General features: G+C 50.0%; 1 protein-coding gene across 1 annotated transcript in view; it reads right to left on the reverse strand.

Annotated features, from left to right (window-relative positions):
* The window catches only part of rev3l (REV3 like, DNA directed polymerase zeta catalytic subunit), a 28,254-nt gene that overhangs the window by 2,047 nt on the left and 8,707 nt on the right, over nt 1-17,500 (reverse strand). Inside the window, exons 5-29 of the mRNA XM_035528984.1 lie at nt 17,346-17,463; nt 17,014-17,108; nt 16,707-16,811; nt 16,109-16,193; nt 15,301-15,449; nt 14,823-14,951; nt 14,505-14,733; nt 13,905-14,035; nt 9,992-13,796; nt 9,005-9,852; nt 6,952-7,040; nt 6,037-6,162; nt 4,930-5,122; nt 4,565-4,676; nt 4,378-4,493; nt 4,087-4,205; nt 3,762-3,880; nt 3,540-3,681; nt 3,176-3,420; nt 2,298-2,406; nt 1,902-2,108; nt 1,708-1,817; nt 627-741; nt 333-470; nt 1-186 (exon numbers count right to left, since the gene is read on the reverse strand). The exon at nt 1-186 is cut by the window's left edge and continues 5 nt beyond it. Of these exons, the coding sequence (XP_035384877.1) occupies nt 1-186; nt 333-470; nt 627-741; nt 1,708-1,817; nt 1,902-2,108; nt 2,298-2,406; nt 3,176-3,420; nt 3,540-3,681; nt 3,762-3,880; nt 4,087-4,205; nt 4,378-4,493; nt 4,565-4,676; nt 4,930-5,122; nt 6,037-6,162; nt 6,952-7,040; nt 9,005-9,852; nt 9,992-13,796; nt 13,905-14,035; nt 14,505-14,733; nt 14,823-14,951; nt 15,301-15,449; nt 16,109-16,193; nt 16,707-16,811; nt 17,014-17,108; nt 17,346-17,463 (7,820 nt within the window). The remainder of the gene's footprint in view (nt 187-332; nt 471-626; nt 742-1,707; nt 1,818-1,901; nt 2,109-2,297; nt 2,407-3,175; nt 3,421-3,539; nt 3,682-3,761; nt 3,881-4,086; nt 4,206-4,377; nt 4,494-4,564; nt 4,677-4,929; nt 5,123-6,036; nt 6,163-6,951; nt 7,041-9,004; nt 9,853-9,991; nt 13,797-13,904; nt 14,036-14,504; nt 14,734-14,822; nt 14,952-15,300; nt 15,450-16,108; nt 16,194-16,706; nt 16,812-17,013; nt 17,109-17,345; nt 17,464-17,500) is intronic.

Here is a 17,500-nt window from a genome sequence, read left to right on the forward strand (position 1 = left end):
GAGCTCCAGGGCGGGGATGCAGGCTCCAGGCCTGTAGGAGGCGCTGCCGCGGTACTCCTTAGCAAAGGTCAGGTCCTGCACACTGGCTTTGGCCTCCAGGACCTTCACACACTGTCTCTGCACGTAACGCCTCACCACACTGATGTCACGTGTGTCAAAGAGCAGCTTCAAGGAGCGCTCCAGGATCTGAGACACACACGCACACACACACGCAAACACAGAGGTTGTAGACAGTGCCTGTGTCCTGAAGAGGGGCTGGGTGGATTGACAGCTACGACAGTGGGCGGGGTCAGCGTACCAGAGGGCTAGACAGATTGTAGAAGGCTGGTTACCTTGGCAACAGCGGGGCAGCCGTCCCGGCGCACGGTCTCGATGCCTTTAGCATCGAACACAGGCTCCTTTTGATCCTCAGACTCATACATGTAACCCACATAACGCTTCTTAGTCTGTAACACACACGGCAGGTACACCTGCACGCACGCGCGCACACACACACTATTAACTAATGTTAATTACTAGCACTAACACATGTGCACCATGTACCAGCACAGCACTCAAAAACTCAACATTATCATGTTTATTCTCATGATTACTACACCATCATCACCTTCCTCATCAGACTGTACCTTCTCAAACTTCAGTGTGACTGGTTTGGGGTTGGTGGCAGTTACAGCCTCAGCAATCTCACGACCGATCCTGAAGGCTTGTTCTTTAGTAGTGCCCTTTAACAAGACGAACATACTGGGGAGAGAGAGAGAGAGAATTTGTTCACAATGTTCAAAAACACATCTATGAGAACGCTCAGAGAGGTTAGCCATTAGTGTGTGTGTGTGTGTGTGTGTGTGTGTGTGTGTGTGTGTGAGAGAGAGAGAGAGAGAGAGTTTGTGTGCGCGCGTGCTTGTCTCCAACCTCCAAAACTGATTTAAAGGTTCAAGGTGCCCTTCCCCTCTACACCCAAAGCACTTCAACACTTCCGTTGTAGCAGCCACCATGTCATTTAAATGACAGAGTTTGAATTTAAATGCGACATTAAGATCAGTCGCATTATCTTTCAAAAATGATAAAAACGTGCCTCATAAAAGACACGACGAGGCAGTTCAGGGACATCGTCTTTTATAAATGCTGGTATGTTGGACAGTGTGAGTCACACTAAAGATGATTCATTAATGAATAATGACGCCACAGCCTACGACATCAGAAATGGTAGCAAATTCAAGATTTATTTATCTAGCGTCTTTTACAAGTTAATTGTCACAAAGCAGCCTTACAAATGTCTGAGTCCAAGCCCCCAGTGAGCGAGCCGAGGTGAGGAAAAACTCCCTAGAGCACGAGGAAGAAACCTTGAGAGGAACCAAGACTCATACCCAACTTTGGACGATCAACGCTATCTAGAAACAAAACGATTGAACTGTTCATTCTAGACACAGAAAAGACACCCTCCTGTCCCTACCATGTCCCCTACAACCAAACTGCACTCCTCTACCACCATCTACACCTGCAGACACTTCCCCTCTGGGCACCATGGCGACCAGGAAGAGTTGCTCACCACACCCACACAAAGCAAAATCAAACAACAAGAAACAAAAACTAAGGAAAGAAAACAAAAAAAAAGGTGGGAAAAAGATGAAGAGAAAGCATGCTGTGTACCAGCAGAGAGAGAGGAGGGTGCTCCCGTTGTTCTGTGGTGAGTGTGTGGCGTGTCCTCACCTGTCTGTGTCTCCGTACACTACGCGTGCGCCCCATTTCCGGGTGTCATTAACCAGTCTGATGGCTCTCTCCAACGTTTCCCTCGCCTTGTGTATTATACTGTCCCCTAGCTGCACAATACAGATGTTAGCAGAACACATGCACACACACACACACACACACACACACACACACACAGCGACGGCGAGCCTCACCTCCACACTGGGCATGCGTCCGGAGAAGTTGGCGGAGGTGTATCCGAAGGTGACATTGGCGATGAGTTTGAGGGCGAGCTGTCGGGCGTGGAGCAGACGGCGCAGGGGTCCATCACCCTGGGCTGCCTTCAGAGACGCCTTCACCATCACACGCGTCTGTAGTATCTCCTCCAGCATACGGGGCAGCACGCCCTGACGCACACACGGCTACCCACACAGCACGCACGCGTGCGCACACACACACGGACACACACACACATGCATACAGGCAAACAAAAACATAAGTAGTAACTGAAACCCGTGTGTACTGAACAAATGTGTGTACCAACTAAGCCCTGCCCACCTTAACAAAACGGGCCACTACTAATCGTTGCTGATGAACCAAGCCCCGCCTACCTTAACGAAGGCTACACCGTTAGGAGAGACTGTGATGTCATTACGGAGCTGGAAGAGGAGGTCCGGAGAAACACGGAGAGATGTACAACCAAAACGAAACTCATCAGACCTGGGGGAGGAAGAGAGAGAGAGAGAGAGAGGGAGAGAGAGGGGGACGGGGAGAGAGAGAGAGAGAGAGAGAATGAAAAAGCAAGAGAGGAGAAGAATTTTGAGTATGAAATCTACAATGAGGAATGTGTATATTATGGTTGGTTTTTATAGACCAATGGGGGTGTTAGAGGTGGAGATGGGGCAGTGGTTGGGGTTGGTAGAGGTGGAGATGGGGCAGTGGTTGGGGTTGGTAGAGGTGGAGATGAGGCAGTGGTTGAGGTGGTAGAGGTGGAGATGGGGCAGTGGTTGGGGTTGGTAGAGGTGGAGATGGGGCAGTGGTTGGGGTTGGTAGAGGTGGAGATGGGGCAGTGGCTGGGGGTGGTAGAGGTGGAGATGGGGCAGTGGCTGGGGGTGGTAGAGGTGGAGATGGGGCAGTGGCTGGGGGTGGTAGAGGTGGAGATGGGGCAGTGGTTGGGGTTGGTAGAGGTGGAGATGAGGCAGTGGTTGAGGTGGTAGAGGTGGAGATGGGGCAGTGGTTGGGGTTGGTAGAGGTGGAGATGGGGCAGTGGCTGGGGGTGGTAGAGGTGGAGATGGGGCAGTGGCTGGGGGTGGTAGAGGTGGAGATGGGGCAGTGGTTGGGTTTGAAAGAGATGGAGATGGGGCAGTGGCTGGGGGTGGTAGAGGTGGAGATGGGGCAGTGGCTGGGGGTGGTAGAGGTGGAGATGGGGCAGTGGTTGGGGGTGGTAGAGCTGGTGGTGGTCAGACATCAGCTTGTGTGTGGCACTCACGTTCCGAGACTCTCCACCCGTCCCAGGCAGGTGGAGAAGCAGTAGTTGTAGGCGATGATGACGGAGGGGTAGAGTGACTGGAAGTCCAGCACCACCACAGAGTTGCTGTAGAAGCGGGACTCCGGCTCCATGATCAGGGGGACACACTGGGGTGCCCTCTGCTGTGCGCGCTGCTGTGTGCTGGGCGTCACCGCCACGTAGTTCAGTGGCTTAGCAATGCGTAGCATCATGGACTCCACACGGTACTGCGTACACACACACACACACACACACACACACACACACCTGTAGCTAAAACCCTGCACAAGCTTGAACTTGGGTCTGAGAGGATTAGGGCGGGTTAGGGCGGGTTAGCGGCGCTGACCTGTGAGCCTCTGGTGAGGACGTGGTAGAACTGGATCCCAAACACGCGTGCCAGTTCGCTGGTTCGGCCCACGACATCCTGCTGCTGGAGCAGCTGAGTGATGCCGCACACACGACTCACGTAGTAGTCCACCATCCTCCACCTGGCACACGCGTGTCAAACAACACACATGTGTCACGCCTGCTTCACAACACACACAGCATATGGAGGAAGGGAGCACACCTGTACAGGTGCGTGGCGTGGTCGAACCAGTCCGACAGCGTTCGCGCCGTGTAGACCGGAAACCGCTGGTGAAGCAGGTGAAACGCCACATTCTCAAAGCTGTAGTTATTCAGAGCAGCCTGTAAGACACACGCACGCACACACATGCACGCACGCACACCCCAATATTATTGTTTTATTCACAGTTCCTGTAAAGCACCTTGTAACCCTTGAGTTACAGTATAGAAAAAGTGCTACTATAAAATGTTATTTTTTTGTCACCTTCTCTTCAGTGGAGCTCATCTAACTCCTGCTGACCCCTGACCCCAGGCTGGACTCTCCGTACCTCTGTTTTCATGACCCTCCACAGGTTGATGGTGATCCGGCCCACAATGTGGATCTCACTCATGGTGTCGGCGCCATACTCGTCTTTATCTGCACTACACCGATTCTCCTTCGCGTCTCCTGGGGACGGAACACGCACATTCACTACATTACCCAGAAACCACCAAGCCCCGCTCCTCATTGCCATGCCAAGCCCCGCCCCTCACTGCCGTACAAACTCAGTTTCGTTTCTATTTGACGCTTGGCTCATGGGGCCCTAGATGGAGATGTGGCCAGGTGTAGCGCCTACTACCTGGTACCCGGGACAGCTGCTGACACAGGTCCACACCCAGCGCCGCGGCCCGCTGCAGCAAGTAACCCCAGGAGCGCATCTGGACCTCGTAGCCCACGAGGATGTCCGGGTCATACCTGCAGAGAGGATGGACTGATCAGAATGCAGCCACGCTGCATGTGGTGAGGGTATGAAGGTGTGTTTTTACCTTCTCATGAGGGTGCAGACTTCCTCAAACAGCTCCTTCTCCTCCGTAGCATAACTAACCTGCAGACCTGCCACACCAGACCTGACCAGCAGGGGCACTGTGCTGGCTGAGCCTGCAACACGAGGACACACAGGGGACTGCGGTCAGCGTCCACACACACACACACACACACACACACACACACACACACACACACACACAGGGGACTGCAGCGTCCAAACGCTCTACACGGCACCGCCGTGACAATCACAAAACCATGAAGTGTGCGCTGTAGTCAGACTCCGACTTCACGGGTGTGTCATCAGACGCTGACTCTCGTGCACACACACATCTACGCTCACACACACTTTCTCATGGGCTCTTACCGTGCGCTGAAGAGTGGCCGTCCTTGTCGATGACCACGGCGCCCGTCAGCTGGGTGCTACTGGACCCGGGGAGCTGCCCGTCCGAGGTGAGGCAGTAGAACAAGGCACATACGGGGTCGAACTCAGGGTCAGGCTCCAGGTCACAGCGCGAGCGAGCATGCACTTCCATACTCATCACTGTGAGATGCTGCACCTGGGGAAGGCCAGGCAGGAAGGGTCACCTTTGACCTCGTCCCACTTACTTCACACCCCATGTCAACTCACAGTTCAACAGACGCAAGTGAAAAGAGTCCAAGCACAGAGCACTAACATCAACATTAGAATATGACAGCGTTACTCCTCATGACAGCACTACACCGATCATCAAACACTGATGCTGTACACATCAAACCCAGCAGTGTGTGTAACTCAAACCCCAACCCTAAACCTAGCGTTGACCCTAAGCCTAACCCTAGCATTGACCCTAACCCTAACCCTAGCATTGACCCTAACCCTAGTGTTGACCCTAACCTTAACCCTAGCTTTGACCCTAACCTTAACCCTAGCGTTGACCCTAACCCTAACCCTAGCATTGACCCTAACCCTAACATTGACCCTAACCCTAACCCTAGCATTGACCCTAATCCTAACCCTAGCATTGACCCTGACCCTAATCCTAGCGTTGACCCTAACACTAACCCTAGCGTTGACCCTAACCCTAGCATTGACCCTAAACCTAGCGTTGACCCTAAGCCTAGCGTTGACCCTAAGCCTAACCCTAGCGTTGACCCTAAGCCTAACCCTAGCGTTGACCCTAATCCTAACCCTAGCATTGACCCTAACCCTAGCATTGACCCTAACCTTAACCCTAGCTTTGACCCTAACCTTAACCCTAGCTTTGACCCCAACCCTAACCCTAGCGTTGACCCTAACCCTAGCATTGACCCTAACCCTAACCCTAGCATTGACCCTAATCCTAGCGTTGACCCTAACCCTAACCCTAGCATTGACCCTAACCCTAACCTTAGCATTGACCCTAATCCTAGCGTTGACCCTATCCCTAATGTTGACCCTAACCCTAACCCTAGCGTTGACCCTAACCCTAATGTTCCACATGGAGTTTCTCACCTCGTGCAGTGCTTTTGCCTCCTGTAGGTCCTGCATGCTGACTTTAAAGCCGTAGGAGTTGGAGATGGACGTGCCCTCAATCTGAGAGTTGTCCCTCTTGGGTTGGTCGAGACCAGCAAACTGATTCTACAATTAGTGAGAAAGTTTCACAATAACAAATCAGAGTTTAGGAGCAGAACAAGATGTAGTCTATAGGATGTAGTCTGTAGGATGTAGTCTGCTGTGTGTTGCATCTCAATCAGGACCTCATTCTCTGTTGGATTTCACTGAACCATCTTGTAGCTGATGCGAACGTAAACTTACTCCAGGAGTGTGTGGGGGAGATCAGTCCTGTGTGTATGTGTGTGTGTTACTGCTTGCTGCAGGAGCGTGTGCGGGGATCAGTCCTGTGTGTGTGTGTGTGTGTGTGTGTGTGTGTGTGTGTGTGTGTGTGTTACTGTGTGCTGCAGGATTGTGTGGGGATTAGTCCTGTGTGTTACTGCGTGCTGCAGAAGCGTGTGTGGGGATCAGTCCTGTGTGTGTGTGTGTGTGTGTGTGTGTGTGTGTGTGTGTGTGTGTGTGTGTTACTGCGTGCTGCAGGAGCGCGTGTTGGGATCAGTCCTGTGTGTGTGTGTGTGTGTGTGTGTGTGTTACTGCGTGCTGCAGGAGCGTGTGTGGGGATCAGTCCTGTGCGTGTGTGTGTTACTGTGTGCTGCAGGAGCGTGTGTGGGGATCAGTCCTGTGTGTGTGTGTGTGTGTGTGTGTGTGTGTGTGTGTGTGTGTGTGTGTGTATGTGTGTGTGTGTGTGTGTGTGTGTGTGTGTGTGTGTGTGTGTGTGTGTGTTACTGCGTGCTGCAGGAGCGTGTGTCCTGTGTGTGTTACTGCGTGAGGGTTCTACATGGTCAGGCAGGTGAAGGGTGCGCTGACTCTGCTGACCTTCATCTGTGTGGTCAGCAAGACTCTCCGTAACGCATGCATGTTACTGCTCCTCCGCTGCTGGACTTTCAGAGAGCTGGACTCCACATCTACACACCAAAGATCCAAACGGTCAGAATAGTAGAAAAATGCAGCCTTTACATTGGCAGGTTCACCTGCCAATCACAGATCTCCAAAGTGGCCCCTGCTGTACTCATCCAACAGACCTGTGAAGTTCTCCAGCACATCTTTTTAAACTACAACTACTGAGAGTGCCATAGCCCCGCCCACTGAAAGAGCGCGCACCAGAGCCCCGCCCACTGAGAGAGAGAGCGAGCGTGCCATAGCCCCGCCTGCTGAGAGCACCATAGCTACGCCATCTCATTTTCTATTGGCCTATGAATCCAAAGGAAAAGTTTGCAGGGTTAAAGTTCAAGTAGATGAACCTGGTGTTAAGCGGTGATTTCATACAATGACAACAAAGCAACAACAAACAATTGTCTGATGAACGTGTCACATTAAAGGTGACAGTGCATACACACGTCATCACTATATATATATACACACACACACACACACACACACACACACACACACACACCACTCTATTATCACTATATACACTATATATACAATCATTATATACATATTGTGATAATATAATCACTATATCACTGTGTGTGATATATACACACACACACAGCTCCAGAAAAAGATGAAACCACTCCAAGTTTTTCTTAAATCAGTATCTCCACATGTACTGCAGCCATTCCATTCAAGTGTTTGTTGAATTCCTTCACAGACAAACCTTATTCTACTTAATGAGATGCTGAATAGGTGATCATCTTAACAAAATCCTGCTCTAAGGAGCAACAGTACAAAAACCACTGCTGTTGTCATCACTATTCACTTGTTATAGAACCAGCTGGATGGGAAAAGCCATGCTAGGACTACCCAAAAAGTAAGTGTAGTCATAATACAGCTACAGACCATGCCAAAAGAGTTGAAAAGAAGGGTTCAATTGTAGCTTTAATGGCAGAGGGATACAGTGAGTGTCAGGTTGCTTCCATCTTGAAAATTTCAAAAACTGCGGTTCATAAGAACAAGGTCAAGCAGCAAACAGATGGAACAACAACAGCTACAGACTGGCAGAGGTCGAAAACGACTCTCTACCGACCGTGATGATCGCCACCTCATTTGAATGTCACTTAACCATAAAATGATGTCAAGTGAACTACAAAAACAAATGGCATGCAGCAGTTGGGGTGAATTGCACAGCGAGGACGGTTCAAAACAGGCTTCTGGAGGCAAGGCTGAAGTCGTGCAAAGCTAGAAGAAAGCCCATCAATGAGAAGCAAAGAAGAGCCAGACTGAAGTTTGCAAAAGACCATAAGTATTGGGCCATAGAGGACTGGAATAAGGTCATCTTCTCTGAAGAGTGCAATTTTCAGCTTTGTCCAACACCTGGTGGTGTAATGGTTAGACAGAGACCTGGAGAGGCCTACAAGCCAGAGTGTCTCGCACCCACTGAAACTTGGTGCAGGATTGGTGATGATCTGGGGGTCACAAGACATCAAACAAAGCTGAGCTCCTGGAATTTCTGTGCCAGGAGTAACAAAGTTACCCAACAGCAATGTGAAAGACTGGTGGAAAGCATTTCGCATGAAAGCTGTGATTAAAAATCAGGGTTATTCCACCAAATATTGATTTCTTGACTCATCTTAAATTGAAATATTAGTACTGTGTTGTTTATAAATGAATATGAGCTTGTTTTCTTTGCATTATTTGTGGTCTGAAATTTCTGTAAGTGTTTTGTCATTTTGACCATTAGTCATTTTCATATGCTCTAAAATACAATATTTTTTATCTGGAATACCCATCAATTGTTAAACTAAAGAAACTGATAATTTTGTAGTGGTCTCATTTTTTCCAGAGCTGCATATTTATATAAATATAAATATTCATTATTATATATAACCATTATATTGTCACTACATGTATACATAATCGTTATAAATATTAAAATATATTATGTATATGTAATCATTATCGTGGGCGAGAGAACAGTCACTACCTTCTGTTGCAGGAGGGCTGTAGTGGAGATCACGGTCACCTCTGCTGCCCCTGCTACAGACAGGGGTGCTGTGGAGCACCCAGGTGCCAGCGCTCTCTCCATCCAGTGGCTTCCTGGGAAACGGGGAGGGGCTGAGGAGCTTTGGTGACTCACAGGAATGGCTGGTGGGTCCTACTGGCCTGGGAGAGGGTGATCCGCCCTGGTGGGCGTGACCGGGACTCTCCTGCCATGGGGGCAGACCCGGTGAGTCTGGAGGAGTGGCCCATTTGAGGAAGTCCCCGCCTCTTTTTTCTTGTCCTCTGGTTTCAGCGTCTGAGACGCACTTCACGTCCTGTGGACTACTCTCACATGTCATCCGCACTGTTGGCGATATGGGAACAGATAAGTTCAGCTCTTTCCTCCGGACAGTTTGCAGCGCCGACACTCTTTCAGACGCTGCGTCCTGCTTTTCCAGACGCTCCTGCCGTGGCCACGCGCCCTCTGGGTGCTGAGGTGTGCTTGCCTCCATCTTCACTGAAGTCTGCGTTCCAGTTCTTTGCCTTTCTTTCTGAAGACACTCGTACTGTCTCTTTGCGTGTAGCCAAAGCTGCACTCGCTCCCGGCTTGGTGCACTTTTACAGGGCAGCAGGATTATTGCCCGATTGCTGCCAGGGGACGGACTCTGCTCTGTGTGGTCGTTGGCAAATTTTGCGGGCTCTGCACCGTGGCAGGGTGAAGACGCTGGGCACGTCATGGCTGAAAACGCAGTTTTCCAGAACTGCAGTCCATCTTGAGCTAAATCCCCACTGAACTCGGGCAGATCTTTTGCAAGCCTTGTCTCCAGCGTCAGTTTACGGCCAGCTATTTCTCTGTGTGAAAACATCAAGAAAGTATGAAGCTAATTTTGCACATGAACAATATTTTTAAAAAACAGCTCAACAAGATTCAGAAAGCTTTTCAACCTAACATGTCCAACAAAATGAGGTTGAATCAACTTTACACTCTTACCTGGGTTTTAGAGGTGCATCGGAGGGGTCGCTGCAGAAAGGTTCCTGGTATTTGGCCTCCGATAGCTCCAGTTCCAGCAGGGTGGGGAGGATCTCCTCCCGGTTAGGAGGGGACATGAGAGGCTTCAGTATACGAGCTCCTGCGCTCTTCTGAACCTGACTACCATTCCTCAGCTGGGACAGAGAGCTGACAGACCGCGGGGAACTGCTGGGAGTTGTTGACGTAAATACATCAGTGCAGTCCAGCAGATCCCTTGTTGGGGACACGCCATTGTCAGCAAAAGAGACCGAGGTGAGAGGCAAAAAAGGGTCAGGACTCAGTAACAGGTCGCTTTTTTCACAGTGAAAGTCTTGAAAGTGGCTGCTGTGAATTTTATTCAACTCTTTGCTTCTCAAAATCTTCTCAGAGCCCAGCAAAGAGAGCGGAAACTCGCTGGGAAAACCTTCCCTATTTCCACCAGAAGACTTGTCAAAGAGCTCAGTGCCCAGGGGCCTGGGTTTCTTCCACTCTGATTCACGTGTGGAGGTCTCCCCGAGGCCAGGTAACTTTTCTTGCTGGTTTTGCAGATCCACAGTGGATATGGTCTCGTGCTTGACATCGCTGAGGAACTTCTGAGGCAAGTTCTTGTCAGTTAAAACAAATCTGTTCGTGGAATACAGACTGCAGAAGTCTGCTTGGCCAATGGCGTTGATATCAAAGGTGTAATTATGCGGAACTTCAGGAGATAAACTATCTTCAATGGAGTAGCAACTGTCAAAACCAGGATCAGACAGAAACACAGGACTCCCATCTGAGAGAGGAGGCTCCATCTTAACCGTCTCATCTGTTTTGCCGATCTTTCCTTTTCTACTTCTTGGCTTTGTCTCTTTTGGCACCTGAGATCTTCGGATCCTGGGCTTTCTTGTGGTAGATGCCCTTTTAGGTTTGGTACCATTAGAAGCAGTCTTAGAGGCACAGGTACTCTCTGATACAACAGTGTCTCCCAGAGAGCACTGGGACACTTTTAACTGTCTTTTCTGGAGAAGTTCCTTCAACACAGCAATACCAGAAGGATGAGACAACTTCTCTTCGTTCTTTGGCACAGAATGGTGTTCAGCTAGATCTTTGTATAGTGCATCTGTTATGACATTTACAGATGATGTAAACTCAGTGCTTGCCTTTTCTACATTTTCTTTCTTTTTGCATGCTCGACGTCTGGGATTTGCAGATATCTTTGGTGTTGCATGTGAAAGCTGTATAGCTTTAGGGCTCTGCTCTGCACCAGTGGGTTCAGATTTAAAGTCGTATGGATTCGGGGAAACATTTCCATCTTGACTCGCACTGGACCTACTGTATGTTATGACTGAACATGGATATGACATTGTGTTTGTAGCTGGGGAGACAACACTGTTTAGAGATTTTACAAACTGGCTAGCAGCATTCTGAGAACACCGAGACTCTTGTGTATCCCCACAGTTAGACTCACACTCCTCAGACTTAGCTGTGGACAGTGTGGACTGAAGATTCTTTTGGCAGGAATCTGGACGCTGGTAGGGAGTCAAATTTTCAGATGAGGTTTGCGTGGGTGGGAGGTCATCAGCTGGATACAAAAACTGAGAAGTGTTCACTGACTCTCCTGCCATGGTGGAGCTCTGAGACTCCTTGACCTGCTTCTTCTTTCGGCATCTCCTTTTTTTCTGAGATGTGGCTGTACCATCACCAATATCAGGTACTTCCCTACTCTCAGTGTCTTTCTTTCGTCTCCTTGAATTTCTACGACCGTTTTTTGTTCGCATGTCCCCAGAAGAATCCTCCTCGACTGGCTTACTAACGGGCTTAGTTTTTCTTTTTAGAGCAACATCAGATATCTTCCTTGGTCTGGCTGTCCGGTTTCTGCCACGAACGCTTCTGCCCAAAAGGTTGGTGGACAGTCCTTCATATGGTGAGCCAAGGCAAGGATCACTATAAGGGTTTATCAAGTGATCATTACAGTTTGACTCTAAAAGGGGGTCAGTAGGAGACCAACATCGAGGTGGGGTTGAATCAGCAGGACTAGGTGCCCTCTCAGAGAGATAACCCAACTCCACCATCACGTCAGAATAGTCCCTGCAGAAATCATCTGTGAGGTCACTATAGCAAGGCCATGAAGCTGGAAGCTTTGGCAAAGCCAACACTCTTTTAACCTTTTTAGTCCTTCTGATCTTGCTGCCCTGTATACACTTGGGTTTTGTGGTGCCACTGACCTTGCCTGATGGTGGACTCACCTTGCCCTTACGTTTGGGGTGTTTCTTCACCTTTGGATCTGGAAGAGGGTATTTGACTGCCGTTGACTGAGGGACTTTGGGCCAGAAACTTTTCAGAGGTGCCAGTTTGTTGTATTGCTCCAGCTTCTCTGGTGTCAGGACCACATGCGGTTCATCGCCCCTGACCTTGGCCATCTTCACCAGCATGTTCTTCTGACCTTTGAACCTGTTGATTATGATGTATTTGATGATGATTGGTGGCTCTTTTTTAGACAGCTTCCTCTTTTTTTGACTCCCAGTAAGGACACAGTGTTCCTTGAGGCTGTCTCGACGTACCAGGGCTTGTTTGAAAGAACGAGGACCTGACTGGTCCCCATCTTCGCTGTCATAGTTCATAATTTTACGTTTTGTGCGTAAAGTGTACTTACTGCCTGGCAAACTTGTTACCTTGGTGCAAGCAGGTAGGTCCGTTAATCTGTCCTCAACAGAACCCTGAGCAGAAACTCTGTCCACAGCTGGATCAGAGTTTGCAGTGTCTGATGTTTCTACTACAACTTTATCAGTTTCCTTCTTTGGGTGAGCTGGTGAGGGACAGTGTGTGAGGGGTTCACTGTTTGGGGTTTGGGGATTTTCTGTTACAGGTGTCCTCTTTTGACCTGCTGTAATGTTCCTCTTTTTGCTCAACTTCAGCCTTGACCGTCGTTGCTCTGGACTGTCCAGGCTGCAACAGCCATCGACGACGGTCTTGCTGCCCACCTGTTTTTTCACTGGCCTTGAGAGGCAGTTTGAGAGGATAACACTGGGGAAGAACTGGTAGTGCGCCTCCTGCTGGGCTATTATGGTCCTTTCGGTTTTATTTTCCTGGTAGTCCTCATACCTGATCTTAAGTTCGCCAATGTCACCCTCCTCACTGCACTTGCCCATTTCACCCTGGTGAGGTGCCAGGAGCTTGATGTTCTCTGCTGGGCTTGGTGCCTGTTCAAACCCCCTCACCATGGGGCTCCTGGACACCTTCTGACTCAAGTCCTGCTCGGCTTTGGGAGAACAGCTCCTAAGTTCAGAGTAATGCAGCGAGAGGCTCCTGTGGTTCTGTAAGACGGACGTGGGATTCTTCTCCACGTTTTTGATGCTATGGTATTTTTTCCGGCTCTGAGCAAGTTTTGAGTTTCCAAAGCTCAAGTTGTCGGGATCTGGCTGGCTCAAACCAAGAGCTTTGCTCTCATTAGTGTACAGTGGGTGCCCGCCCACTTTGTCAGCACCAATCAGAGACACATTTGCCATACTGCACGGGATCGGGTGCTTGACCGGTGGAATATAGGGGATCTCTTTGATCACTTTAAACCCTGTTAAGTGGTCACTACCATCCTGAGTTTTAGCAGGAAAGTGTTTGTCAGCTGCTTCTTCCTTGTCGAGTGAGAGGGACAGTCTGTGTTCGGGATGTTTGCACTCCAGAAGAACTTTAGCCGAGGATGGAGCGTTGCGCTGAATGTGATCGCTCTGGAAATGCTTTCTCCTGCCCAAAATCTTATCACTTGCCATAAGAGATGAGTGAGCTCGGGATCTGTTATCAGCTAACGATGAATCTGAAGGAGAAGGCATAAAAAGTTTAACAAACATCAAAAAAAAACAAAACCTCCACAAACTACTGCACTCCGTAAGGCAGCATGAGGGAGCCTAGTGTCAGTGCACACCGCTGTTCTCGTCTGCAGCCCCATCCAGCTGTGGAATGGAGAGTTCAGCAGAGAGGTCACGGTTTGCAGTCCAGTCCATCTCTTCATCTGAGGAGTTGAGCTGCTCTTCTGCAGAGCTTTCGCTGGTGTCCCTCAGGAGCAAAACAAAACAAAGGCATTACAAATAAACACACAAACACACTGCACCTGAATAAATCTGCAGGACAGACTGACAATTAGTCTGAATTTTACAGGACTGCCTGTAATTGTCCACAACTGCCCAAAATACTCATGAGGTTTAAAAAGTATTAGACTCCAAGTCTCAGTGCTGAACTGTTTCTCCTCAGTCAGCTGCTCAAATCTTATTTGGCTTTTATGTCATAAAAAACCTGTTCTTGCTCTCCCAGACACAGATTTTAAAATCAGACATACTAAAATAAATGAATCAGCAATTTAATTAGATTACATGTGGAATACATGAGACTAGTACACTTGCACTCTCACAATTAAACTGACAGACTCAATCAGCCGAGCTGCAATTTAACACCAAAGAAATAATGTCCAAAAACACGGAAAACACACAGAATTAAGATTCTAAAAGGACACTTCAGTAATCGTTACCTGGCTGACAGTTCAGGAATGTCACTGTCCCATCTTTGTGACATCATCAGGCTTAGCTCCGCCTCCTCTTTCTCAAGGTCAGGCACCGCCTCCTCCTCATCACTGTTGTAGGGGCAGGTGGCGCCCCCTGACATCTGTCGGCCGGAAGCACCTCTGGCCAAATCTGCCTGAAAACTGTGATCTGCCAGCCCCTGGAGCAAGTCCGCCATCTGCTGGTCCTGGCTGATGTCTGCAGGCAGAGAGAAAGGCGACTGACCAAACACGGACACTACTGCATGGCCATGGTGAAGGTGTTTTACAGTGAACGTGACTACGCACCGAGTACGAGGGGTTGGGAGGATCTCTGAGACTTGGGCAGGAACGTCTGACTGCTCTCCAACAAGTTCAGAATGACCTCCTCGTCCACGATAGCCACTTCTGTATCTGTGCCATGGGGTCTTTTGTTGTCTGGAATGGCATGGGGAGAGAGAGAGAGAGAGAGAGAGAGATGGAATGACTTCAGACATCATTAACATCACTGATGTCGAGCACTGATTGTGTGTGTGTGTACAGCAGGACACATGTACACTAAGACACAGAAGACGCGCCAGCATGAGAGAATGTGGGCTGCATTCACTCAGGCAGAGAAATCCATCAGGCATGGCTCAGACTGAGCACAAACAGGTGAGTGGGTGAACCGGTGAGCCGGTGTTTCCTAAACACGCGTGCTGATCCTCCCAGCATCACAGTAACCCTGCTAACACACAACTAACCACCCTCAGCAAGCATGAGATCCCACACACAACCCCACACACACCTGGAGGCGTGGCTTTGTGCACCTGCACCTGGCTGGCAGGGACCCTGGGCAGGTCGTCAGGGCTCAGAACATCAGGGTGCAGTGAGAGTTCAGGAAACTCATAGTCATCTTCATCATACTCATCATCATCTACAGAACCACTCTGTGTCCTGATGAGAAAAACAACAGTTCACAAACACAGCAACAGCAGCACTAAGAAATACAGACAGTGGATACTGTTCCCTCTGGAACACAGGTGGTAGGGGTGTAGGTGGTGAGTGGTGGTGTGTAATTGTAAGGGTGCAAGTGGGGATGGTGGTGGTGTGTAGTAGTAGCGGTGTAGGTAGTGCTGGGTCGTGGTGATGGTGGAGTAGATGGTGGTAGTGTGTAGTGGTAGTTGTGTAGGTGGTGAGTGGTGGTGGTGTGTAGTGTTAGGGGTGTAGGTGGTGGTGTGTAGTGTTAGGAGTGTAGGTGGTGCTCGGTGGTGGTGGTGTGTAGTGGTAGGGGTGTAGGTGGTGCTGGGTGGTGTGTAGTGGTAGGGGTGTAGGTGGTGCTGGGTGGTGTGTAGTGGTAGGGGTGTAGGTGGTGCTGGGTGGTGGTGGTGTGTAGTGGTAGGGGTGTAGGTGGTGGGTGGTGGTGGTGGTGTGTAGTGTTAGGGGTGTAGGTGGTGCTATGTGGTAGGGGTGTAGGTGGTGCTGGGTGGTAGTGGTGTGTAGTGGTAGGGGTGTAGGTGGTGAGTGGTGGTGGTGTGTAGTGGTAGTGGTGTAGGTGGTGCTGGTGTGTAGTGGTAGGGGTGTAGGTGGTGAGTGGTGGTGGTAGTGGTTCTTACACATCAAACTGGTTTTCCTTCAGTATCTCTTTAACCCTCTTCATAAAGACGCGCTCACTCTCCACGCACTCCACACAGGGCCGATCTGAAACACAGCAGACACGCTCAAACAAAACCGGGCGGAGACCATCGAGCGGTCACCAACACTACCCCACAGCGGGGGTGTCTGGGAGCTCTGGCTCTCCTCACCCTGTGCCTGAGGGGTGTCTCTCTGGGAGCTCTGGCTCTCCTCACCCTGTGTCTGAGGGGGTTCTCTCTGAGAGCTCTGGCTCTCCACACCCTATGCCTGAGGGGTGTCTCTCTGGGAGCTCTGGCTCTCTTCACCCTGTGTCTGAGGGGGGGGTCTCTCCGGAAGCTCTGGCTCTCCTCACCCTGTGTCTGAGGGGGGTCTCTCTCCGGAAGCTCTGGCTCTCCTCACCCTGTGTCTGAGGAGGGTCTCTTTAGGAGCTCTGGCTCTCCTCACCCTGTGTCTGAGGGGGGTCTCTCTGGGAGCTCTGGCTCTCCTCACCCTGTGTCTGAGGGGGGTCTCTCTGGGAGCTCTGGCTCTCCTCACCCTGTGTCTGAGGGGGGTCTCTCTGGGAGCTCTGGCTCTCCTTACCCTGTGTCTGAGGGGGGTCTATCTGGGAGCTCTGGTTCCTCTGTCTTCGTCGCTGCTTCTCATCCTCCCAGAGAGCCTGGAGTCCAGGATTCCTGCCGATCTGATCTACACACACACACACACACACACACACACACACACACACACACACACACACACACGGTAAATGCCCGAGCTTTTTGGAGAGCTTTACTAAACCTGGTTACTGTGAGCCGAGTGGTTCATTCAAGTATTCATAGTTAGCTCAGTTGGCTAATGGCTACAGTGGCTAGCCAGGATGGCTAGAACAGAGTACTGAGATTCTTACTCTGTATCTCCAGTCGGTTCAGAACGTCTGCAGCCACAGCATCAACCTCCAACTCACACACACTGACCCTCGCCACGTTCTCTACAACCAGAGAGCTACCACACACATACACAAAAAACACAGGCACGCAACACAAAATCATTCATAAAGTCATTATTAAAAATATGTGTATATAAAAGCAGGTACCTAAAACAAAAGAATATTTAATTTAAGGTAATTACAGGAATGTTAATAAATGACTTGAGTTGCTTCTGTACCTGGGTGTCACACACGGTCACACAGTGTGACCTCACCGCTCACCTGGGCGTCACACATGGTCACACACTACTCACCTGGGTAGATGATCTTCATCCCAGCGAGCAAACGTTCCTCCCAAACCACTCTCTTCCAGCTTAGAGGTCCTCCATGGGGTCCTCCCCTCCGAGAGACTCCTCCCCTGCTCACCAATATCTGAGGGAGACAGAGCCATTATCTCCATAGCCTCCAT

Source organism: Electrophorus electricus, chromosome 8 (assembly GCF_013358815.1).
Source record: "Electrophorus electricus isolate fEleEle1 chromosome 8, fEleEle1.pri, whole genome shotgun sequence".
NCBI classification, from domain to species: Eukaryota; Metazoa; Chordata; class Actinopteri; order Gymnotiformes; family Gymnotidae; genus Electrophorus; species Electrophorus electricus.